Genomic DNA, 26373 nt, shown 5'->3' with positions numbered 1-26373 from the left:
TCTCGCCCTAGCTGAATAACCCTGTCTACCCTGAGCCACCTCCTGCTCCAAGGTCCTGATCTCAGTTTCAAGCCGTCGTAATGAGCCTCTAAGGGCTTTGAGGACACCACCACCCTTTGATATGCACCACCCCCGGACCGTGACTTTAAATGCTTCCCAGACCGTGGCCATGCTAGAGACGGAGTCAATATTGCGAGCAAAGAAATCCGTAATGTCCTGCTCTAAGTCCGCCTTGAAAGCAGTGTCAGTGAGGTGTGCAGGGTTCAATCGCCAGGATAAGTACGGGGAGATTTCAAGGGGGATGCGCAGCGAAAGGAGGACCGGAGAATGGTCAGATAGAGTGCGCGCCAGGTGTAGGGACTGAACAATCCAGGGAGCCATGCCGGTAGTCAGGAAAATGTAGTCCAACCTGGCCCAAGTGGAGTGTACTGCTGAGAAGTGTGTGCCATGTTTCAGGGAGGGGTGTAGGTGCCGCCATGCATCTAATAACTGATGGTCGTCCACTATACCCTGTAGGGTGCGCTGGGTATGGGTGTAATGCAATGGTTGTGGGTGCGACCTATCCAACCCCGGTTGTAGAGCGGTGTTAAAGTCCCCCCCCAACACTACGTGAGCAATGCCTAACGCCTGGATCTTACCCCACATAGTGAGAAGTGTGTTTGGGTCATCGACATTGGGGCCATAGTAGCAGGCGAAGAGTATGCGGTGAGTGTATAGTGTACCCCAGACCATGCAGTACCTCCCGCCAGAATCTACATCCGTGCCTTCTGGAGTAAATCCCAGTCCTTTCTTCACAAGTATAGATACGCCTCTGGAATAGTTGGAATAGGAAGCAAACACCCTGCAGGAAGCCCATCTTGAAGCGAAGAGGGGGAGCCCCCTAGGAAGGAGGTGTGTTTCCTGTAACATGGCAACAGAGATTCCGTGTCTGTCCAGGTAGCCTAGTATCTGCCTTTTCTTTCTCGGATCGTTCAACCCTCTAACATTCCACGATACCAGCTGACAGTTAAGTACAGGGAGTCTAGCATTCACGTCCTCCATCCAACCCACAATAAGAAAACATGGCCGGTATATGCAACAATCATGATCAAACAGTCAGAATTACGATCACAGACCAGAGCGGTTCGTAAACTCGTCCTATCTACCCTCCCCAGCCTAAGGGACAGTGCAACATCTCTAGCATCAGTGCATCGGTAAGTCATAACCAATCCCAAACAAAGAAACCCCTCACGCCGAGAGTCAGTGCGGCCTGTCATGTACAAAAGTTCTGGTACACAGCAGGTGGCAGGATCTACAAATATCCCGGCGTGGCGCCCCCACCCTCCCCCCCCACTACGGCATCCCCAACCAGCCGAGAAAGAGCATCCCACCCCACCCCACCCCCCCACAACATACCAATAACATCAAAACTAAGAGCATAAACGTACCACCTCCCACCCTAAGAAGGGGAGAGGCTCGCAGGGGATCACCCATTGGGGGTTCAACCTAGGGGTACCAGACCTGCCTCCCACCTCCCTACTTTCACCCGCCCAAAGGTGCGGGATGGAGGTGGGTGATCGAGCACATGTGTATATATCAGACCAACATGTATAAGCAATAGAGCCGGTACCTCACCGGGGAAAGTAGCAGGTGGGTCTCCCACAGCAAACCCCTAGTTGCAAGAGGGGCATGGTAGTCCAAGATGCAATGTAGGAAGTAGTTCAGGAGCCCGAAGGCAGCAATCGACCCATTGTGGCCTCCGGCTAAGAAGGTCAAGGAGTAAGCGAAGGCAGTAACTGTGGTGTACACATCCGTGGATCGAGTCAGTCTTGTTGGGATAATGGAGATTGCGATCTGGAGCGTAGTCTTTCCGCATCTTCTTGGGATTGTTCCTTCCTCTGCTGCTTCAAAAAATCCTCCACTTGCTGAGGGTTTTGAAAAAGGTGTTGTTTGCCGTGAAGAGACACTTTTAGTTTGGCGGGGTAAAGCATGGCATAAGGGATCCCCAGAGTTTGAAGTTTCTTTTTGACTCCGGCAAATTTACGTCTGGCGTCTTGGACCGACGGTGTAAAGTCAGGGAAGAAAGACAGGGTAGTATTGCCATATTTTACTGGGCCCTGTTCTCTGGCACATCGCAGCACAGCGTCACGATCTCTGTAATTGAGGAAACGAGCAATAATCGGTCTCGGCTGGGCTCCCGGGGGTGGCCGCGCGGCGAGAGACCTGTGCGCGCGCTCGACGATGAGATGGGGGGAGAAGGCCTCCTTACCAAACAGTTCGACAACCAGGTTTTCCACGAAGACCTCCATCTTCCCCGTGTTTGTGGATTCTGCAAGGCCCACGACGCGGACGTTGTTGCGGCGGGACCTCGCCTCCAAATCCTCATTTTTATCGGCGATTATTTTGAGGAGTCTGTCCATCTGAGTTGCCTGCCTGGAGCTGGAGGTGGCACCGTCTTCCAGTGAAGAGATTCTATCCTCAGCCTCCTGGATACGCGTGTCGTGACGCTCTAGCTTGGCGACTACGCTATCAATGCGAGAGTTGATGGCGTCCATTTTGGAGTCGAGGGACGTGAGGCTTTGCTTCATGCCTAATAGGAGGGTTTTCCAGTTCCGGTGATGGGGGACTCCGCTCCGCACCAGCCGTTGATTTGGGCGTTTTCTTGGTCTCGAAGGGGATCTTTGACTGCCTGGCGTCGCTGCGGCCCATAACTCCTTTCGGCTGCAGGGGCGCTGGAGGGAACGCAGTAGCCAGAGCGTGGGGCAGCACGGGCCAGGGGCTGGAGGGTCGTTGGGGGTTGTCCGGTTTTAAGTCCAAAGGGCGCAGTAGCTTAGGAGATATCCGTACCTGGTATCGTCAGCGCCCGGTCACCACCGGAACCAGCACAATCTGACCCAGGCCCAGTCCACTGTGTGGAGAGTAAAGGTTGGTGGGTAGGTAGTCCGCCCCGCAGGGAGTCAGTGCAGCCGGGGGGGACGAAGGAGGGGAGTAGGCAGACCAGGCCTCAGCGGATAAAATGGCGGACAGGCATCTCCAGCAGGCGGTGAGCCGTTTTCCAATGTAGCTTGGGCTGATGGGTGATCTGTGAGCCCCCCCCCCCCAGCAGAGACGTAGCAGAGAATAGGGGCGGATAGGCAAGCAGCCGTCCCAGTCAGGCAGTATGGGGACAGTGCCTATCGGGGCCTGAGTAACAGTTATTCAGCCTGCCCAACAAAACAGTGTTCTTGTGCGTGTCTGTTTATTTTCCCCTCAAATCCGAAGCACACCGCTGCCAGACTGCTAGGGGAAACTTGCAGCAAAGTCTGAGTTGCCGGTAATTGCGGACCTTCGGCTCTCCACTCCCGAGGCGGGAGGAGCAGTTCAGTGCAGGCCTCACTGCAGCGACCTGTCCCGGTGGGCTGTCACGGCCAGGCAGCAGACCTCGATCCAGCGCGGCAGTCCGAAGGATCCCACAAGCACGCTGCGCGCCGCTGGGTTGATCGGGGCAGAGGCCGTGGAGCCGCGGGAGACAGAGGGTCCTGAAGGCTCAGCGCGGGGGAGGGGAGGCATCAGCAGCAGGCGGGGGGGCGTTGCGCGACCATGCGCTGGCCGACGAGCCTACCCACCCGCAGAGTCGCAGCAGGGAGCGGGCGGAGACTGGAAAGGCAATAATCCCAATCCGGATGGTCCGCTCGCCAGTAAGTGTCTTTGTACGTATTTGGCCCCCCACCCGCGAAGCTCACCGTACAGTGCTGCGGGGGTTGAAGTTGCCGGCGGCTGTGGACCCTCTGCACTCCAATCTCCCGGCGGCAGGTGCGGCTCCGCAGAGGCCTCGAGGCAGCGGCCTTTCCTGGTGTGTTGGCTCGGCCGTGCAGCAGACCACGAGTCAGCACGGCAGACCGCCCTCAGATTCGCCGGCGGATATCTCAGCTGCAGGCTGGGCGATCGCGACAATCGTGGAACCGCTGTGTGCGGGGGAAGATCGCGGACATTATGGTGTGCCCCCCGGGCCGTTTTCGCAGGTCAGGATGGTCTGTAGGATGATTAGGGTGCTCAATCGGGCGAGAGCCTCACGGCAGTGCGGCCATCTCGGTTTGGCGCCACCTAGCGCCCCCGAGATAAATTGTTTTCAGCAGCAGCAGCCGGCAGAGACTATTTATTTATTTTATTTAGACATTTATAGAGCGCACTGTTACCTAGAGTTGTCCTGGCGCTAATGAAATACTCCAGAGGGAAATGCACCGAGGGGAATTACTGTGTAAACAACGAGGTCTTGATACCCTTCCTGAATGTCATAAGATCAGTTGTGTTTCTCAAAGCAAAGGGCAAGGCATTCCAAGCCTTAGAAGCTCCAAGCACAAAACTCCTGCCGCCCCACCACGCTTTCCTTATGCGGGGCACAGTGACCAGTCGCAAACTCGATGATCTTAACTGCCGGGGGGGATTATACCATTGAAAATGATCTTTCAGACAGGCCGAAACGGCGCCTTGGAGAGCCTTAAAGACCAAACACAAGGCCTTAAAAGCAATCCGCTTCCGCACCGGCAGCCAATGTAAATTCTTGAGTTCGCAAGACACAGAAGCATACTTCGGAATGCCCGTCAGGAGTCTGGCTGCTGCATTTTGCAGCACCTGCAACTTATTAAGAAGCCCCTGTTGGGCATTTAGCAGAAGGTTTTACAGTAATCCAGCCGGGGTAAGACCAGGGCCGTAACAACTGTCTTTTTACTGCTTTCAGGGAGGAAAGGGAGGATCTCCTGCAGCATTTTCAGAAGAAAATAAATGGAGGATGTTAGGGCACTGACCTGGGGCCTGAATGTGAGTTGGTCATCTATTAGAACCCCTAAGTTCTTCACCATTGCCACAGGAAGGGGGGATGCTCCCATCTCTCCTGGCCACCATTGCGGGCTCCAAAAGTCATTACTTATCCCAAATACAATGACCTCGGTTTTAGCTGTGTTCAGTTTCAGACAGTTTACGCCCATCCACCTCCCCAATGCCAACATGCATTCCTGGAATTGTAAGGCCACTCCCTTTTCCCTTCCTGGCAGCACTGATACCACGATTTGAGTATTGTCTGCGTAGGTCAACTTAAAGCCGAAGGACTTAATAATCAGGGCCAGGGAGGTGACATATATATTGAACAGGGTGGGGCTTAGGGAGGACCCCTGAGGGACTCCACATGGTAGAGTGGAAGGTTTAGATACATACTCTCCCATTGCCACACTCTGTTCCCTATTAGTCAGAAACGCCTTCAAGAGATCCCCTGCTTTCTCCTGCACACCACAGTCCTTCAACCGGTGCATCAAAATTCCATGGTGCACCGTATCGAAGGCTGCGGAAAGGTCCAAAAGGACCAGTGCAGCTCTACCCCCCAGGTCCATTACTCCTTTAATTTCCTCAGTTGCCTTTAGTAGGGCAGACTCCGTGCTGTGACCCACTCGGACCCGTGTTGGGAGGGGTCCAGGGCCCGGGTTGTCCCCAGAAACGCACTGATTTGATGGTTCATCATTTTTTCAATAAGTTTAGCTGGGAGTGGGAGCCTGGAGATGGGACGATAGTTATTGGGATCCATTGTATCTAGATTAGGTTTTTTCAGCAATGGAAGGATTGATGCCCTTTTCCAACATGCCGGGAACTGTCCTGTTGTGAACATGTTGTTGAAGATTGTTGTTAATGCTGCGGCAATAGGTAAAGGTGCTAACTTGGCTACGGTTACCGGACAAGGGTCATATGGTGACCCTGATTTTAATCCGCAAAGCATCTTTTTGATCTCTTCCATGCTTACAGATGAAAACTTTTCTAACGTGTCTTCCCGATAATCGTCCCCTTCAGGATTCTGATTGCGTGCTAGAGGACACCTCCTCGTTAAACCCAGAAATGCATTAAAAACAGTCTCTACTTTAAGCCTAAAGAATGTGGCCAAGGCCTTGCATAGATCTTGGCTGGGCAGTGGCCCTTCCACTTTAGGAGCAGCAAGACTGGAGAGAGTTCTGAATAGTTCTTTTGAACAGTTACTGGCCTGATTAATACGATTAGTAAGGTGCTCTCGTTTTGCTTGCATAATCAACTTCTTACATTCAAGAAGACTGTTTTTTAGGATCATCTTGTCCACTTCCTTGTAGCCTTTCCGCCAATCCCGCTCTAGCTCACCCTATTTTTGCCAGTCTCCGAGAATCAGGGAGCTGATGGGGTCTCCCCTTGCGAACGGCCTCTATTAACCCCTTCCATGCTGATGACGAACCCCAGCCGTCATGCACTACGGTGCTCGTGTGCTGATGACGGCTGGGGTTTGTCACGGCCCGCCCCTGTTCGTGTTGTTTACAGCACACCAGGGAAATCGTGGCCGCATGGAAGGGGTTAACTGGCGCTAGAGTCCCACAAGCTTGTTCCAGCCAATTCATATATGCTAGCGCCGCTTCCTCCACCTCTAGTGGGAATTTCTCTTTAGATGCCACTAGGAGTTCCTCCAGATCTCTCCCTTCCAACTTATTCCAGGCTCTATTGATCTTAGTTTTTTTGGGGCCGAACTATGTGTTGGGGATCTTCCTAACCCTTATGCAGAATTCTACTATCGCGTGGTCAGACCATGCAACTGGCCACGTTCCCTTGAACACCACTGATGGATGGTTAGAAAATAAACCATCCGACCTGTGGCCAGCGCCATGGGTGGGTCCCGCCACTAGTTGTTTAAGCTCAGCTCGTTCCATCAGGTCTAATAAGGCCATTGTCTCCGGGTCATTGCCATCTTCCAGATGATAATTAAAGTCCCCTAATATCGTGGAGGTCTCCTCGCACATGCCCACTTCCAGTAAGCTCCCCATAGTGGTCAAACAAGTGTGTTTCGCCCCTGGCGGCCTGTATAGTAGTGTTCCTTTTAAAGCATGATGGTTAAGAAGCGTAAGATTAAAAGATCGAGCTTCACAGGCATCCGTCGATATAGGCTTAAACACAGCCTTTATTCTTCAGCAGAGAAGACACTCCCCACTGCTACTAACAGCAAAACATTCTGAGTGATATACAAGCGTTCCTCACACAGATAGGACTTCAAAATGTTCATGGAGTTCCATGATGCACTTGTTTCTTCATGATGCACTGACATGGGCTAAGCCAATAGGTCTGTGTTCAGTCTGCTAATGTATGCAAACAAGACATGTTTTGCAAATGTTATCACATGAAAACTAGGCATACTGCCATTCCTAATGTTTGTTATACGGAATGGTCACTAGTTTTGTTCAGTTAGTGAGTGAAATGAAAAAATGGCTACACATTTCTGAAAACGAAATAAAAATCTGAACTAGGGAAGGTGTCGTTTGCGTAAACTGTGCACGGTTTCCCGACACCAAATTTTCATTGAATTCAGAAACTATGGTACATAATCCAAAACAATGCACCACCGTCGTTTATTTTAATAGTACATTTTTTAAACGCAAACCAACAAAAATCTCACTTTCAATAAAAACCAATGGAAAGGTATGCTCAGCTGCAATTTTTCTCTTTATAATTTCATTAAGGGCGCAGCTCCTTATAGACCTCATAGAAGCCCTTTTAGAACTTCACAGGGACACCAAAGAGCAGCCTGTGGTACTGCAATTGTTTCTTGGATTTTATTTTATTACTTATACTACTGCTGTTATATACGGGATATTTCTTGACAAAAAAAAAAAAGAAACGCTTATAGCTCAAACATTCAGTAATGCAAGACCTATTACATTGCAAATGCTTGTTTACATTGGTGTTTGGATTATTTATCTCAGAAAATGTTTATTGTATCCACCAAGAGGTTGTTGGTGGCAGCCATTAAGGGTTGTGATTCTGGCTGTCTTTTTTTTGGATTGAGGTTTGGGTTATCCCTCGTTGGTCATGGTTTAACTTAGTGATGTTAGAGCAGATTCAGTCGATCCAGGGAGGGTTTGGACGTCATCACAGGCTGTTGTTTTACAGGGTTAGCTATCTCAAGGTAGGATTTCCTTAAGGATCAGGACACCAGTATCGCTGTCAAAGTTTGGATTATTCAAGCATACTATGTTTTGATTCTCCATTTTGATGACCTCTCTAGGTGGGGTAGGTTGGTCACCACGCCTGGTGGTTTGGCATATCTCTCTGGATGCAGATAAAACACCTGCAGAGATCCACAGAATTTCTGGAATGGGCAAGTTTAGATTTCTAATCACTTGACCAATACAAGTCTGCCCACGATCGCTGTGTCCTTTGTTTTTCCCTTTATTTACTACAAAGATACACATGCCAGTAATCTCAAAGGATTGCTTTTAATTGCGTCTGTAAACTTATGATTTCATGCAAACCACACAGAGGTTTGAAAAAGACTGCTCTTTGACAAGCAATCACAGGTGTGTTTTACATCTCAGGCTTTGGTTAGGAATGAAGTCACAGTAAAGTGTTTCTGGATAAACAGTTTGGAAGGTTTAACATGTAGGTTAGTGTCCTTCCTAGTGTAGGTAGAAAGGAAACTGACTTGTAGTAAATGATTGTATAGTACCAAGCCTGCATTGTTCACAAGAATAAATATTCACACACAGACTTGCCTTTGCAGGGCCCAACACACATTGATACACAGCTAGAAGCTGTCCCTCAGCGTTTCGGAACAGCAACTTGTTGGATGGGCCTTGACGGTGCGGTTTCTGCTTCGTCTGGTCCATCTGTGTTGAAATGACTTCTACTTCATTCTTGCCTGACATTTCAGTCTCCTCATCCTCAGACGAATTATCAGAGTCAGAGCCAGAGATGCTGGATAAGTCGCCTGCATAGAGAGAAGACCAGGGAAACAGAAGTGTTGGAGATGAGGACAGAGCAAACGCATAACGAAAAATGAAACATTCACCTGTGCATGCCATACAAAGCATGCTGAAGTCGAACCCGCATCCCTGAGGATACATGGTTGTACATACGGATCGTCACGCATGGCCGCCTGGACCACTGAACACATGCATGGTGCCACCTGTACGTGTACATCTACCTACACATCCCTGCCAATGCCACAGTCCCTCTAACTGTGCATGTTCACATGGTTTCCATGGTTTGCTTTTGCTTATCCCCAACACAGGTCTCATCCTTCCTGCCTTCACGCATTGCAGAACATCCCACACGTCCCCCCTCTTCTCAGGCACACCCTAACCTCTCAAGGCAACAGATCATACAGGCTTTCCCACCACTCAACACGTGTTCACCAACCAACCCACCCACCCACGCAAGAATCTAAGGTACCACTTTAAAATAAATGTATTCAAAATACATAAAGGAACAGGTTAAAATGTTTTGGTTAAAAGTGCACTCTTCAGACTTGGAAAGTAGAAGCAACGTACTGAAATGTGCTGCATTTCCATCCTGTACTTTACATATCTTCAAATTTCTCATGCAGCTGTTTTTGCAGTTCCAACTCCCTTGGAAGTGTCCAATGATTCCTTTCACTTCAGTTGTTGAACAGGGAAACCTCCGCCCTGCAAGTAGCTGACCTTTCTTTCACACCCCACCCGCCCTTTGGCCTCCACTTCTACCCATAACAACTGCCCTGGAACTGGTTGGGTTCTGAATTAGCACCTTGGGGGTCACTGAAGCTTTTCTTGAAGTACTCTAAGAAGAATATCTTTAAGCACCAAACCTTGTACGAACTGTTGCGGAGCCGTAATACACGGATACAATAAAAGCGAACACCAAAGGATGCATGGGCACAATGATAACGTGTATCATTTGAAAACAACATTTAAAAAAAACATTCCTGACCCCCTCTGCCCCCTTGAACTCAGATAATGCCCTACATAGGTGTAACCAGATAGCAGAAATTTTCTCTGCCAAGGTACAAACTATCTATACGTCCTTTCCTCAGGAAACGAACCTACAATTGGTACTACCAACAGACTCAGTGAAGGAACAGGACATGTTGGAGGAATTCTCCCCCCCCTCCTTAGACCAAGCCGCCTTGCAAAAGATTTTAAATCAGGTAAAATCTGGCTCTCCTATAGATCCAGCCTCCCCCACCATCCTAAATAAATAAATTTAGATCATCTCTCCGGTCGTACTGGATCTGATCAATGCCTCTCTTGTGATGGGAACTGTGCCCCCGCTTTGGAAACAGGCGATGGTCAAAGCCCTGTTAAAAAACCCAGCTTGCACCTGGAAGACTGGGCTAACTATCAACCGATATCTCTGTTGCCAGGCATGAGTAATATTGCTGAGCAGCATGTGAACTCAGCCCTCTCTGTATTCCTGGAAAAGAACAACCAATACCATCCCTCACAGACAGGATTCAGATCACGGCATGGAGACTGCCCTTCTGCCAATAGTAGAGGAAACTAGAAAAATCATTGATGGCGGAGGCTGCGCAGCACTGATTCTGTTGGACCTGAGCGCAGCCTTCGACACAGTGAACCACTGTGAACCACTCTGCTGATTAGGTAGAGTCAAGGATGCAGGAGTGACTGGAATGGCACTGAAATGGCTGCAGTCCTTCTTGGAAAACAGACTCTTCTTAGTCTTCGAGGATGAAACCTCCTCAAATCAACTGCCAATCACATGTGGAGTTCCCCAGGGAGCTGCACTGAGCCCCACTTTATTTAATATTTACATGAGCTCCCTGGCAGAAATTGTTACCCCGTTTGGGATTCAGATTGCCACCTATGCGGACGAAATTCAATTGGCCGTCTCCCTTAATAGAAATGACAATTCTAAACCGGGCCTAATCACCTGTGAAGGCAAAGTCTCCAGATGGATGGGTAGCTCATATCATAAGCTCAATGGGGCAAAGACTGAGCTGATGCTCCTTGGCAATTCCGCCCCTTCCAATATAGATTCACTCTGGCCTAACTGTTTGGGCCCTCCACATGCCCCAAAAAAGCACATTAAGAACCTAGGGGTTTGGCTTGATTGTAACCTTGACTTCAAGGAACAAGCCCGGAAAGTAGCAGCCAGCTGAAATGATCTCTTGAGGATGATTAGGAAGATCATCCCTCTATTACCTTTCACGGCCAGGAGACTGCTAGTTCAAGCTCTGATTTTGTCACGGCTTGACTATGCCAATGCTCTCTACTTAGGAGCTCCTCGCTCCACGTAGAAAATACTGCAGACAGTACGAAACTGAGCCCGTCACGAGCCTCAGATGGGCTGTGCTGGTGACGCAACGATTCCGTCACGGCCCGCTCGCCGCGCCTGCGCGGCGCGAATTCCGCGCCTGCACTGACGTTCTACATAGCGGACGGGGCCGTGACGGAGCGGTTCTGTCACAAGCACGGGAGCGCCGCGCGGCCCCACCTCCCCCTTAGCGCTGCGGCGGAATAGCCGCCGCAGCGAAGGGGTTAAGTTGCCTTACCATGAATCAATCCGATCTTTTTCTATAAAACCTTTTTGAACAAACAAGTTTTGAGCATTCCCATTAGATGTTTTTCAACTACTATACCTGCTCAATCCACTCACTTTGCGACACACATTCTCTCCGTCCCACATCCATGCATCCGCTATAAAATCACAAGTAGAGGTCCTGCACCTGCATTTGTTCGGTCTTCAAATTCCTCCGGAGTGATGGTGCTTCCGCCCACAATTCTTCTTTTCAGGTTAAACCGATGCCAATCTAGTTTGTAGTGTTCCGTCTTAAAGAGAAAATTGAAAGAGTGAAGAGAGTGCGTGAGAGAAGATGGACTTGTACTAGAGTACCCACAAGGGTCAGTAACCCAAAGGGGTCCTTTCGTTCCAGACGGTGGAAGCTTGCCTCTGTGCATTGAATCATCTCTCTTTCTTCGCCTACTGTCTCTCAATTTACAGGTCAAATTAATGTGCACCTCTCTAAGTTCGTTCCATGAAAGCGTGTGAAGGTAGCATCCGAAAGGAGACTGTAGTGTCTCAATATGTCATACAAGCATACAAATCATGTCCTTGTGGGCCTGCCCAGGCAACAATCATTACATCAGCACGATGGCCTGAAGCATGATTGTCAGGGATGAAACACAATGGTTCAGCACCCCCCGCAATAAACAGTAACAATAATAATCAAAATTCTTATGAAATAACATAATTTTGGAAGACACTCGACAGAATCTCCGTATCTTTCGCCCTGAAGAAGTCCTCTGGACGAAACGCGTTGGCTACGCTCTGTATGAAGATTTTCAATAAAAGAAAAAAAGAAAACTTTAAGTCCTACTGAATCGATTTCTTAAATCATAAATTCTGAATATTATTGTTACTGTTTATTGCGGGGGAGTGCTGAACCATTGTGTTTCATTGCAAAGCTTTTTGGGCATTGCCCTTGGGAGTCTAGGGGTATGTGACTTCAGGTTCTTGACACCCAGAATTCTCTGAAAATAAATAGACCATAAAACGTTGGATAAAGTGCAGTCATCTTTTGCCCATTACCCCTGTTGCTTTAGTGTTGTTAATGATTGTCAGGGATAGAGGAAGTCTGATAACAGGATGCGCACATTCCTATGTGAGGGTCTCTCATAGTGCAGAAGGATTGGCCTGTGGTAGTGTATGGTCAAACTGTCCTTAGATACAGGTTCAGGGAAGAGTTCTCTCACTTATGCAGCAACTCTGACTTTGATACTTTCAACTATGTCATCCTCGTAAACACCCTGTTGCAGCGGGTAGACATTAACGGAAGTGTCCCTCAGTGATTAGAGTCCTTCCTGATTTAATGCTCACATTTAATCAAGCTAAACAACTTGAGCTCAAAAGCAACGCCAATCTCACAAGGAGTCCCTCAAGGGTCAATTCCGTCTCCTGCCTTTTTCAACCTCTATAGAACCCCTTGTAATAATTCTGAAACAAGCTGCAATTTCCTACCACCCCTATACAGATGATACCCAACTTTACATGCAAATGCCGTCAGTCACAGACATCCAGCACTTAAATAGCACTCTCTCCACAGTCCAGTCTTGGCTGTCCAGCAACCGTCTTAAGTTCAACTCAAACAAAACCGAACTCTTTTGTATCCAACCCAAAGGAAAATCCTTCCCCATAGACATCTGGCACAACAAACTCACTGCTTTAAACTGTAAACTATCCATCTCCAACTGTCTTAAATATCTGGGGATTACACTCGACAGTCTCCTGAACACGAAAGAGCATATTAATGCCTCTGCTAAAAGTGCTTTCTTCACGCTGAAACACCTTAAAAAGTCAAACCCTTCATCATCATTGAAGACTTGAAGACTGTGGTGCAATCCTTAGTCCTCTTAAGTTAGACTATGGTAATGCAATGATTATGGGTGCCACAAAAAACACACCTAGCCCCTCTGAAAGCCACACTTCGCACAGTGGCTAGATTACTTTAGAGAGAGAGTTGATTCGACAACATTACTCACACTCTCAGGAAACTCAACTGGTTACCAAGCGAGGCCAGGGCTATACTCAAAACCATTGGAATAACTCACATAGCGCTCAACACGGAACAACCAGTCTACCTAGCAAATAAATTATCAAAAGCCGGTCAAAAGAGGTCGCTCTGAAGTTCGCACAGTCATCTCTTGATACCACCAAAATTCAAGAAAGAGAAATCTTGCGCCAGCTCCTTCTCTGGTAATGCAGCCAGAATCTGGAACTCACTGCTTCGGGATTTACATGACAATCGTTCATTCCCTCACTTCAAGAAACTGAAACTTCTTCTTGTCAACAAATATCTAAACCCTCCACCCTAAACCATCCGACTGGCCTGTTTGCTCCCACTCCACACCCTATGAATAACTTTGAACATCAATACCGTGGGGAAAACTGTCCCTCTACTCTCTGTACCAGCACAACGTCCTATTTTAGCTTTCTCCGAACGTATATCATTCATTGATTTCACGGTCTGTCGCAAACCTCCTTTTATACTGTTTCTATGTTTTTTTATTTACTTCACATGTAGATTGTGCACCTACTGTTGTGCTAACTTTGTAAATGGCTATATATTTTTAGACTGCATAGACTCCAAATGCATGCTTATTTATGTAAACCATTTCTACCTCAACTATAGACTATATATATATACTACTGTTTCATCACAAATTCTCTTTATATAATGTCATCATGTATTATTGTATGTACACCTTATGTAATCTGTGTACCTGGTGCGGTGATAACTTGGTTACAGCACTTTATGCGTATATACGGTACATACCTCAAACCTGTATCGTCAACATATCTGGATGGCTGACACGTACTTTGTTTAAACCCTTTATATTTATTATAAACGTAACTCGTGTATTTGCTGCTATGCCAACTTTGTAAAGTGCTCTGATACCTTCGGGTCAAGGTCACGCTATACAAAACACACAAAAAAAACAGAGAAACTCTTAGCAAAGGCCTACTAGCAATACTCTGTGAAAGTAAAAAAGGCTATCCAGCTCTGAAGCAGAGTTAGAGAGACATCTGTGACTGCTGCAGCGGAGCGACACCAAGGGTGGTGCAGTAACCACTCGAAGGGGATTGGGGAAATACTATGCCCAAAGGTACCTGTACCCGAGTCAAATACAGTAGAAGGACACAATCTTTTCAGAAGGGTCAACATTGTTCATATCCAGTCCTAAAAGGCTTACCCATCCTTTACCAGGTCATCTTTACATGGAGGAATGGGGGGCATGGTATATTCATCTGGCATCTCCTACCCCACTGCTTGCCCCTAAAAAATCTTGGGAGTGGGGAATTAGAAGGCAATTTGCCTCAACGTCTTGCCAGACATCTAGCTAATTTCCTTCCCAAAAGACCAAACACGTTTGGAAGGTCATATGAAACTTAAGAAAGCATGGACATATTTATTTATTTATAAGTCTTGTAGAGCGCACAGCTACCCCCAACGAGGGTGTCCCGGCGCTGTGGAAAGCAACAGCAAAACCAGGAGTTAGTTGCTGGAGAACAGCCATGTCTTGAGTGACATAATAGCTGGCTTTTTTTTAACTGAAAGGGCCTCTTCTTACATTTGAGAGTTTGTAGGCCATCCACAGCTTTACTTCCAGTTCACTATTAATGCATGTGAACTGATGTCCTAATATTCTAAGAAATGGCGCTATTGAGCCAAGTACAGTACTACTCGGAGACGGGTACCATCATGCAGTGGATGCCACATTATGTCAAGAATTACCATCTTCTGCTGGAGGCAACATTATGCCAGACGTGGATGCCATCATGCTATCAATCCAATGGACTACCAAGAACGTGCCCCCTTATGCAAGGGCAGGTTTTGTATTAGTGAGGGTCACCGTCCCGTCATCCAGTAGCATCAATGTACCAGGAATTACAACCATTATCTACCTAATAACCATTTGAATGCATGGTCTTCATCACTCCAGATGTTAGTATCATCATGGCATGGCATCAACAGGATCCGAGGAACGTCCTTCGTTATACCAGGGCCAGCATATTCATAGCAACTGGCACCATCGGGCCAAGGGTGCCCACGCCGTTTTGAGATTGAACACCATTATGCTAGATGTTGGCTCCATCACGTTAGAGACCCATGCAGCATTTTGGACAGAAGAGGGAGTTGTGGCACAGTAATGGGGTCACCAGATGGCACGGGCATTGGATTAGGTATCGGGGTTAGATGGCTAGTTAAAGAGACAAAGACACCAGCCATCATTATCACCCAAAGAAAGAAAACAATCTAAAACAAATGTAACCTTCCTCCTACCAGAGAGCAGTAGCACTTTCGATGATCAACTCACTTGCAGGAATGGCAGTAAAGAGTACCAGGCGGTGAACAGTTGGTCTCCAGGACACATCACATTGTTCTGCTATCACACCGTTCTTACTTTCTTGACCCTGGTAAGAGGCGTGTGCCATCACATTACAGGCCGCCTCAATAGTGATACCGACTGAGTCAACCTAGATTCAAGCATTCTGGGATGTGCCCTATGCCACCTGCTCTCATCAGAGATGTATTTTGGTCCCATTCATCGCCTACATACAGGCGCATCGAGGAGCAGAGGCCACCACATTCAGCGAATGTCTACGGGGCATAGACAAACTATGTAGCTCTGTGGGTTGCAGCATGAACTACTGAGAGCACAACTCAGAAAACAAGCCATGTTATCTGCAGATAAAACATCACCTGAAAATGTTACCAAGATGGCGTATGCACTAAACACAGTGTGATTGCTTCGGAAGTGGACAGCCGGGTCTCTTTTGCACTGCAAATTATATGATATGATCTCAGTAGTGGAGGGGCAGAATGCAACACTCAAAGCTCCCTCTCCAGCTCACACTTGAAATACCAGTTCTTCTTTGCCCGCACATGTCCTGCTGAGGAAACACAAATAACAGAAGCAGCACATAGTGATCACACTACGCCATGCTGCTGAGCCACTGGCAGCCCCCTCAGACGTGAGGTCTCCACCATCACAACAGTTCACACTGAATGAAGCCACTTCCAGCACCATAGGCCTCTATACCCTAGAACTATCTGAGGTAACCCTCAGGTGAAGTACGCATGACTCTGGAAGACTGCTAGGATTCGGTCCCAGTGCTTCCCACACACTGGGAGCGACAGTGAGTCGCGAACCGACTTTTGGTGCATCGCAAAGGTCCAAGCAATAACTAGAGATGCCTTAAAATTCTGCATTTATCTTATCACATGCTGTGCTTGAACGACAGAGGTCAAATGTCAGGCTAGGTCTACTGACAAATTGCTGCTTATTTTGTTTTAACATGTGGATTGGTGTTCACAAACTCCTCCTTGCAGTCAGAGAAAGAGAAGTCAAGGGGATTATGTGACAATCTTGCAGGGTTACATGAAGTGTCAAAGGAAAAGCTGTAGAATTTGTTTATTTTAAACAAAATGTTATTGTTTTCATACAACAGCGAAACACTACTAGGACCCAGTACACCAGTAACAGACATTGATCTATGCACTGTGGTAGTACAGAGTAAGCAGGTTAAAGGTGTCATTCTGACCTGCAGTCCGAGCGCATAACATACTAAAACATGCCATGTGACCTCTTCAGCTAGCAACTAACAAACATCAACACCCAGCTCTTCAGTTACCCCTTGCCAAGCTGTCATATGTAGAGTTCCAGAATGACCAGTCACATTTTGAGTTCACCACTGAAACTACAAATCCCCCCCCCCAAGGCGTCCTGTGCAAGGCCAGCTGACTCCACCCTCTGAATCCTCCAGTGGAAGAAGGGAGCTGCTAGGTGTATCCGAGTCGTAGTCCGAGGCCAATAGATGTTCCCATGCTCTAGCCCGATCAATTGTTCCCCGTCCTCTCTTCAATTCCCGAAACAATACAGCACTCTCAAATCCTATCCATTTAACCAGTTCCTCTCTCCATTTAGTCAGTCGTGCTTCCCCAGCAGATTTACAATGCATTGCCAATTCTCAATTTGTTTTATCAGTGCCAGATCAATAAATCTAGTAGTGTTTTTTCGCTTTTTAGGGCATGTGTAACTCCCAAGGAAGCAGGCCAGGGGTGTCCATCACCACCCCCTTTTCTGAATCAGGGGTGTACAAGGCATTGCCCTTAGGGTAACATCATTAACACAGTCCACTACCACCTCCCAGAGCCCCACTAAGGTGGGGCAGGACCATACCATATGGAAGTGGAGAAGTGTGGCTCAATGGTTAGAGCGGCAGACCCTGATGCAGAGGTCTAGCCCGGAACCAGGGTTCAATTCCCCGTGTCGGGAGGGGTCTTGGGCTCAAAATTCCACGGCCTGATAATTCTCGCCTCGGTGCCTATTCCAATCATGGAGTCCCACTCTGCAACTCTGGGCAATAGCTTGCTTAATCTCCACAACGGCCCCCACAACGCTAAGGATGCCTGGCCTCCACCTTGGGACCCAGGAGTGGACGCCTCACAGGGAAAGCCAGGATGGGTTCCACAGCGGTATTCGTACAAGCGCCTTGAGACCCTTGCGGGTGAGTAGTGCGCTATACAAGTATCAATTTACAATTTTTTCATTTACAACAAATCTGCCCCAAGCTCCTCCCATCTTGGCCATGTCCCAGCAGTTGTCGCATAGAACCTATTGATCGTACCAGATGTAAGGCAAACTCTGTGCAGAAAATACAAATGAATCCATTTGAGCCTGGCATTACGTGAGACGGCGGGATGTTAGCTAGGATCGTCTGGCATTACGTGAGACGGCGGGATGTTAGCTAGGATCGTCTGGCATTACGTGAGACGGCGGGATGTTAGCTAGGATCGTCTGGCGTTACGTGAGACGGCGGGATGTTAGCTAGGATCGTCTGGCATTACGTGAGACGGCGGGATGTTAGCTAGGATCGTCTGGCATTACGTGAGACGGCGGGATGTTAGCTAGGATCGTCTGGCGTTACGGGAGACGGCGGGATGTTAGCTAGGATCGTCTGGCATTACGTGAGACGGCAGGATGTTAGCTAGGATCGTCTGGCATTACGTGAGACGGCGGGATGTTAGCTAGGATCGTCTGGCATTACGTGAGACGGCAGGATGTTAGCTAGGATCGTCTGGCATTACGTGAGACGGCGGGATGTTAGCTAGGATCGTCTGGCATTACGTGAGACGGCGGGATGTTAGCTAGGATCGTCTGGCATTACGTGAGACGGCGGGTAGGTTAGCTAGGATCGTCTCCCAGTTGGTGTCAGTTACCGGACGCAGGGTGTCATCTTTTTTGTAACACAGAACAAAATGTAAATACCTGTAAATGAACTGTTCACATTCAGCAGTTAGGAAAGCAAAAATTAAGTACTTTTTTAGTAATTATGAAGTGTGAAGGAAACAAAGATTTTAATAGGGTGTCAAAAGAAATTAAAAACCTTTACTTGGTGATGTGCAAATGATAAATAGTCACTAAAACACGATTTACACACTTTCTAATTCGTGTGCTGTGTAATCTTATCAGTAAAACTGCATATCTGGTCACATTTAGTGTCTATTTCAGTGGAATGTGTGCTATTTGTAAATGACAGTGCACTACTACACGATACTTTAGATACATAAACAATAATTGTAAAGGAATCACCCACCTTATATCTATCAAAGCTGGGTGGGTCACAAACGTTTATCCTTCAAAAAAATTGGTTGTGATTCAAAAACGTTTGGAAAGCACTGATCTATCCTGTTTAAGCAATGCCCAGGATCTTACCAGATAAAGCAAAAAAGGAAGGGGTGTTGCCTCCTTATATAACTGCTGAAACATTGAAATAGCAATGGAAACAAAAAACTCCTTATGTAATGAATATAAGGTATGACAACCAATGGCTGAAATGTGTGATGATCAAATGTGAATGACACAACCATCCATGGCTGAAATGAGCTGAACCTTTGTCCCATCTAGCTCCAGATGATGCAATCTCCTGTAAGGAAGCAAACGCTGTCTCAAGCCAGACCTAAAGGGGACACACGACTCTAGGCACTCAGTCGAAGAGAGTAACCTATGCAGGTTCAAAGGACTTGAGAACAGCAAGGCGAAGCAATCCTTGCAACCACTTCCATCTCCATCATCTATCGGCATTTTACAACCCATGCACTCAAGAAGTGGCAAGATCCCTCACTCATTCACTAAAGAAGTGGAAAGGAGGAAGAGGAAAGGAGAAGGAGCTGGGCCTATGTACCTCTGCATCCCTCACACATTCATTAAAGTAGTGGAAAGGAGGAAGAGGAAAGGAGGAGGAGCTGGGCCTATGTACCTCTGCATCCCTCACTCATTCACTAAAGTAGTGGAAAGGAGGAAGAGGAAAGGAGGAGGAGCTGGGCCTATGTACCTCTGCATCCCTCACTCATTCACTAAAGAAGTGGAAAGGAGGAGGAGTAAAGGAGGAGGAGCTGGGCCTATGTACCTCTGCATCCGTCACTCATTCACTAAAGTAGTGGAAAGGAGGAAGAGGAAAGGAGGAGGAGCTGGGCCTATGTACCTCTGCATCCCTCACTCATTCACTAAAGTAGTGCAAAGGAGGAAGAGGAAAGGAGGAGGAGCTGGGCCTATGTACCTCTGCATCCCTCACACATTCACTAAAGTAGTGGAAAGGAGGAAGAGGAAAGGAGAAGGAGCTGGGCCTATGTACCTCTGCATCCCTCACACATTCATTAGTGAAGTGAAGTGAAGTGAAGTGAAGTGAAGTCGTGTGGCTCACTGGTTAGAGGCGGCAGACCCGAGAGCAGAGGATGGCCCGGGACCAGGGTTCGATTCCCGGCGCGGCAGGTTTCTGGACCAGGGTCAGCGGACTCGATAATTCTCTCGCCTCGGTGCCCACTCTGATCAGCGATCACACTCGGCAACTCTGGGCATTAGCTTGCCTCATCTTCACTAACGGCCCCACCAGACCGCCGGGGATGCCTGGTCTCACCCTGGAGATACCCATTAAGGGGCCATCTCTCAGGGAAGCCAGGAAGGGTTTCGCAGTGGTCGAAGCGCCTTGGGACCCTACGGGTAAGTAGTGCGCTATATAAATGCCAATACATTTACACATTTACATTAAAGTAGTGGAAAGGAGGAAGAGGAAAGGAGGAGGAGCTGGGCCTATGTACCTCTGCATCCCTCACTCATTCACTAAAGTAGTGGAAAGGAGGAAGAGGAAAGGAGGAGGAGCTGGGCCTAAGTACCTCTGCACCCCTCACTCACTCACTAAAGTAGTGGAAAGGAGGAAGAGGAAAGGAGGAGGAGCTGGGCCTAAGTACCTCTGCATCCCTCACTCATTCACTAAAGTAGTGGAAAGGAGGAAGAGGAAAGGAGAAGGAGCTGGGCCTATGTACCTCTGCATCCCTCACACATTCACTAAAGTAGTGGAAAGGAGGAAGAGTAAAGGAGGAGGAGCTGGGCCTATGTACCGCTGCATCCCTCACTCATTCACTAAAGTAGTGAAAGGAGGAAGAGGAGAGGAGGAGGAGCTGGGCCTACGTACCTCTGCACCCCTCACTCATTCACTAAAGTAGTGAAAGGAGGAAGAGGAAAGGAGAAGGAGCTGGGCCTATGTACCTCTGCATCCCTCACACATTCACTAAAGTAGTGGAAAGGAGGAAGAGGAAAGGAGGAGGAGCTGGGCCTATGTACCTCTGCATCCCTCACACATTCAGTAAAGTAGTGGAAAGGAGGAAGAGGAAAGGAGGAGGAGCTGGGCCTATGTACCTCTGCATCCCTCACTCATTCACTAAAGAAGTGGAAAGGAGGAAGAGTAAAGGAGGAGGAGCTGGGCCTACGTACCTCTGCACCACTCACTCATTCACTAAAGTAGTGGAAAGGAAGAAGAGGAAAGGAGGAGGAGCTGGGCCTATGTACCTCTGCATCCCTCACACATTCACTAAAGTAGTGGAAAGGAGGAAGAGGAAAGGAGGAGGAGCTGGGCCTATGTACCTCTGCATCCCTCACTCATTCACTAAAGTAGTGGAAAGGAGGAAGAGGAAAGGAGGAGGAGCTGGGCCTATGTACCTCTGCATCCCTCACACATTCACTAAAGTAGTGGAAAGGAGGAAGAGGAAAGGAGGAGGAGCTGGGCCTATGTACCTCTGCATCCCTCACTCATTCACTAAAGAAGTGGAAAGGAGGAAGAGTAAAGGAGGAGGAGCTGGGCCTACGTACCTCTGCACCACTCACTCATTCACTAAAGTAGTGGAAAGGAGGAAGAGGAAAGGAGGAGGAGCTGGGCCTATGTACCTCTACATCCCTCACTCATTCACTAAAGAAGTGGAAAGGAGGAAGAGGAAAGGAGGAGGAGCTGGGCCTATGTACCTCTGCATCCCTCACTCATTCACAAGAGAAGTGGAAAGGAGGAAGAGGAAAGGAGGAGGAGCTGGGCCTATGTACCTCTGCACCCCTCACTCATTCACTAAAGTAGTGGAAAGGAGGAAGAGGAAAGGAGGAGGAGCTGGGCCTATGTACCTCTGCACCCCTCACACATTCACTAAAGAAGTAGAAAGGAGGAAGAGTAAAGGAGGAGGAGCTGGGCCTATGTACCTCTGCATCCGTCACTCATTCACTAAAGTAGTGGAAAGGAGGAAGAGGAAAGGAGGAGGAGCTGGGCCTATGTACCTCTGCATCCCTCACTCATTTACTAAAGTAGTGCAAAGGAGGAAGAGTAAAGGAGGAGGAGCCGGGCCTATGTACCTCTGCATCCGTCACTCATTCACTAAAGTAGTGGAAAGGAGGAAGAGGAAAGGAGGAGGAGCTGGGCCTATGTACCTCTGCATCCCTCACTCATTCACTAAAGTAGTGCAAAGGAGGAAGAGGAAAGGAGGAGGAGCTGGGCCTATGTACCTCTGCATCCCTCACACATTCACTAAAGTAGTGGAAAGGAGGAAGAGGAAAGGAGAAGGAGCTGGGCCTATGTACCTCTGCATCCCTCACACATTCATTAGTGAAGTGAAGTGAAGTGAAGTGAAGTCGTGTGGCTCACTGGTTAGAGGCGGCAGACCCGAGAGCAGAGGATGGCCCGGGACCAGGGTTCGATTCCCGGCGCGGCAGGTTTCTGGACCAGGGTCAGCGGACTCGATAATTCTCTCGCCTCGGTGCCCACTCTGATCAGCGATCACACTCGGCAACTCTGGGCATTAGCTTGCCTCATCTTCACTAACGGCCCCACCAGACCGCCGGGGATGCCTGGTCTCACCCTGGAGATACCCATTAAGGGGCCATCTCTCAGGGAAGCCAGGAAGGGTTTCGCAGTGGTCGAAGCGCCTTGGGACCCTACGGGTAAGTAGTGCGCTATATAAATGCCAATACATTTACACATTTACATTAAAGTAGTGGAAAGGAGGAAGAGGAAAGGAGGAGGAGCTGGGCCTATGTACCTCTGCATCCCTCACTCATTCACTAAAGTAGTGGAAAGGAGGAAGAGTAAAGGAGGAGGAGCTGGGCCTAAGTACCTCTGCACCCCTCACTCACTCACTAAAGTAGTGGAAAGGAGGAAGAGGAAAGGAGGAGGAGCTGGGCCTAAGTACCTCTGCATCCCTCACTCATTCACTAAAGTAGTGGAAAGGAGGAAGAGGAAAGGAGAAGGAGCTGGGCCTATGTACCTCTGCATCCCTCACACATTCACTAAAGTAGTGGAAAGGAGGAAGAGTAAAGGAGGAGGAGCTGGGCCTATGTACCGCTGCATCCCTCACTCATTCACTAAAGTAGTGAAAGGAGGAAGAGGAAAGGAGGAGGAGCTGGGCCTACGTACCTCTGCACCCCTCACTCATTCACTAAAGTAGTGAAAGGAGGAAGAGGAAAGGAGAAGGAGCTGGGCCTATGTACCTCTGCATCCCTCACACATTCACTAAAGTAGTGGAAAGGAGGAAGAGGAAAGGAGGAGGAGCTGGGCCTATGTACCTCTGCATCCCTCACACATTCAGTAAAGTAGTGGAAAGGAGGAAGAGGAAAGGAGGAGGAGCTGGGCCTATGTACCTCTGCATCCCTCACTCATTCACTAAAGAAGTGGAAAGGAGGAAGAGTAAAGGAGGAGGAGCTGGGCCTACGTACCTCTGCACCACTCACTCATTCACTAAAGTAGTGGAAAGGAAGAAGAGGAAAGGAGGAGGAGCTGGGCCTATGTACCTCTGCATCCCTCACACATTCACTAAAGTAGTGGAAAGGAGGAAGAGGAAAGGAGGAGGAGCTGGGCCTATGTACCTCTGCACCCCTCACTCATTCACTAAAGTAGTGGAAAGGAGGAAGAGGAAAGGAGGAGGAGCTGGGCCTATGTACCTCTGCATCCCTCACACATTCACTAAAGTAGTGGAAAGGAGGAAGAGGAAAGGAGGAGGAGCTGGGCCTATGTACCTCTGCATCCCTCACTCATTCACTAAAGAAGTGGAAAGGAGGAAGAGTAAAGGAGGAGGAGCTGGGCCTACGTACCTCTGCACCACTCACTCATTCACTAAAGTAGTGGAAAGGAGGAAGAGGAAAGGAGGAGGAGCTGGGCCTATGTACCTCTACATCCCTCACTCATTCACTAAAGAAGTGGAAAGGAGGAAGAGGAAAGGAGGAGGAGCTGGGCCTATGTACCTCTGCATCCCTCACTCATTCACAAGAGAAGTGGAAAGGAGGAAGAGGAAAGGAGGAGGAGCTGGGCCTATGTACCTCTGCACCCCTCACTCATTCACTAAAGTAGTGGAAAGGAGGAAGAGGAAAGGAGGAGGAGCTGGGCCTATGTACCTCTGCACCCCTCACACATTCACTAAAGAAGTAGAAAGGAGGAAGAGGAAAGGAGGAGGAGCTGGGCCTATGTACCTCTGCACCCCTCACTCATTCACTAAAGTAGTGGAAAGGAGGAAGAGGAAAGGAGGAGGAGCTGGGCCTATGTACTTCTGCATCCCTCACTCATTCACTAAAGAAGTGGAAAGGAGGAAGAGTAAAGGAGGAGGAGCTGGGCCTATGTACCTCTGCATCCCTCACACATTCACTAAAGTAGTGGAAAGGAGGAAGAGGAAAGAAAAAGGAGCTGGGCCTATGAACCTCTGCATCCCTCACACATTCACTAAAGAAGTGGAAAGGAGGAAGAGGAAAGGAGGAGGAGCTGGGCCTACGTACCTCTGCATACCTCACTCATTCACTAAAGAAGTGGAAAGGAGGAAGAGGAAAGGAGGAGGAGCTGGGCCTATGCACCACTGCACCCCTCACACATTCACTAAAGTAGTGGAAAGGAGGAAGAGGAAAGGAGAAGGAGGAGCTGGGCCTGTGTACCTCTGCATCCCTCACACATTCACTAAAGTAGTGGAAAGGAGGAAGAGTAAAGGAGGAGGAGCTGGGCCTATGTACCTCTGCACCCCTCACTCACTCACTAAAGTAGTGGAAAGGAGGAAGAGGAAAGGAGGAGGAGCTGGGCCTATGTACTTCTGCATCCCTCACTCATTCACTAAAGAAGTGGAAAGGAGGAAGAGTAAAGGAGGAGGAGCTGGGCCTATGTACCTCTGCATCCCTCACACATTCACTAAAGTAGTGGAAAGGAGGAAGAGGAAAGAAAAAGGAGCTGGGCCTATGAACCTCTGCATCCCTCACACATTCACTAAAGAAGTGGAAAGGAGGAAGAGGAAAGGAGGAGGAGCTGGGCCTACGTACCTCTGCATACCTCACTCATTCACTAAAGAAGTGGAAAGGAGGAAGAGGAAAGGAGGAGGAGCTGGGCCTATGCACCACTGCACCCCTCACACATTCACTAAAGTAGTGGAAAGGAGGAAGAGGAAAGGAGAAGGAGGAGCTGGGCCTATGTACCTCTGCATCCCTCACACACTCACTAAAGTAGTGGAAAGGAGGAAGAGTAAAGGAGGAGGAGCTGGGCCTATGTACCTCTGCATCCCTCACTCATTCACAAGAGAAGTGGAAAGGAGGAAGAGGAAAGGAGGAGGAGCTGGGCCTGTGTACCTCTGCATCCCTCACACATTCACTAAAGTAGTGGAAAGGAGGAAGAGTAAAGGAGGAGGAGCTGGGCCTATGTACTTCGGCACCCCTCACTCATTCACTAAAGAAGTGGAAAGGAGGAAGAGTAAAGGAGGAGGAGCTGGGCCTATGTACCTCTGCATCCCTCACTCATTCACTAAAGAAGTGGAAAGGAGGAGGAGTAAAGGAGGAGGAGCTGGGCCTATGTACCTCTGCATCCCTCACACATTCACTACAGTAGTGGAAAGGAGGAAGAGTAAAGGAGGAGGAGCTGGGCCTATGTACCTCTGCACCCCTCACTCATTCACTAAAGTAGTGGAAAGGAGGAAGAGGAAAGGAGGAGGAGCTGGGCCTATGCACCTCTGCATCCCTCACACATTCACTAAAGTAGTGGAAAGGAGGAAGAGGAAAGGAGAAGGAGGAGCTGGGCCTATGCACCTGTGCATCCCTCACACATTCACTAAAGTAGTGGAAAGGAGGAAGAGGAAAGGAGGAGGAGCTGGGCCTATGTACCTCTGCATCCCTCACTCATTCACTAAAGAAGTGGAAAGGAGGAAGAGTAAAGGAGGAGGAGCTGGGCCTACGTACCTCTGCACCACTCACTCATTCACTAAAGTAGTGGAAAGGAGGAAGAGGAAAGGAGGAGGAGCTGGGCCTATGTACCTCTGCACCCCTCACTCATTCACTAAAGTAGTGGAAAGGAGGAAGAGGAAAGGAGGAGGAGCTGGGCCTATGTACCTCTGCACCCCTCACACATTCACTAAAGAAGTAGAAAGGAGGAAGAGGAAAGGAGGAGGAGCTGGGCCTATGAACCTCTGCATCCCTCACACATTCACTAAAGTAGTGGAAAGGAGGAAGAGGAAAGGAGGAGGAGCTGGGCCTATGTACCTCTACATCCCTCACTCATTCACTCAAGAAGTGGAAAGGAGGAAGAGGAAAGGAGGAGGAGCTGGGCCTATGTACCTCTGCATCCCTCACTCATTCACAAGAGAAGTGGAAAGGAGGAAGAGGAAAGGAGGAGGAGCTGGGCCTATGTACCTCTGCACCCCTCACTCATTCACTAAAGTAGTGGAAAGGAGGAAGAGGAAAGGAGGAGGAGCTGGGCCTATGAACCTCTGCATCCCTCACACATTCACTAAAGAAGTGGAAAGGAGGAAGA

At 48.7% G+C, this 26373-nt stretch overlaps 1 protein-coding gene across 6 annotated transcripts in view; it reads right to left on the bottom strand.

Moving 5' to 3' along the window:
- ANKZF1 (ankyrin repeat and zinc finger peptidyl tRNA hydrolase 1) overlaps window positions 1-26373 on the bottom strand; it is a 217242-nt gene that overhangs the window by 142224 nt on the left and 48645 nt on the right. For all 6 annotated transcript variants that reach the window (XM_086954366.1, XM_086954363.1, XM_086954368.1 and 3 more), the window contains exons 4-5: window positions 11456-11558; window positions 8505-8719 (exon numbers count right to left, since the gene is read on the bottom strand). In XM_086954366.1, coding sequence (XP_086810492.1) covers window positions 8505-8719; window positions 11456-11558 — 318 coding nt within the window. The remainder of the gene's footprint in view (window positions 1-8504; window positions 8720-11455; window positions 11559-26373) is intronic.

This window comes from Lissotriton vulgaris, chromosome 2_1, assembly GCF_964263255.1.
Source record: "Lissotriton vulgaris chromosome 2_1, aLisVul1.2, whole genome shotgun sequence".
In the NCBI taxonomy this organism is placed as follows: Eukaryota; Metazoa; Chordata; class Amphibia; order Caudata; family Salamandridae; genus Lissotriton; species Lissotriton vulgaris.
This window is presented reverse-complemented; position numbering and strand designations above follow the sequence as displayed.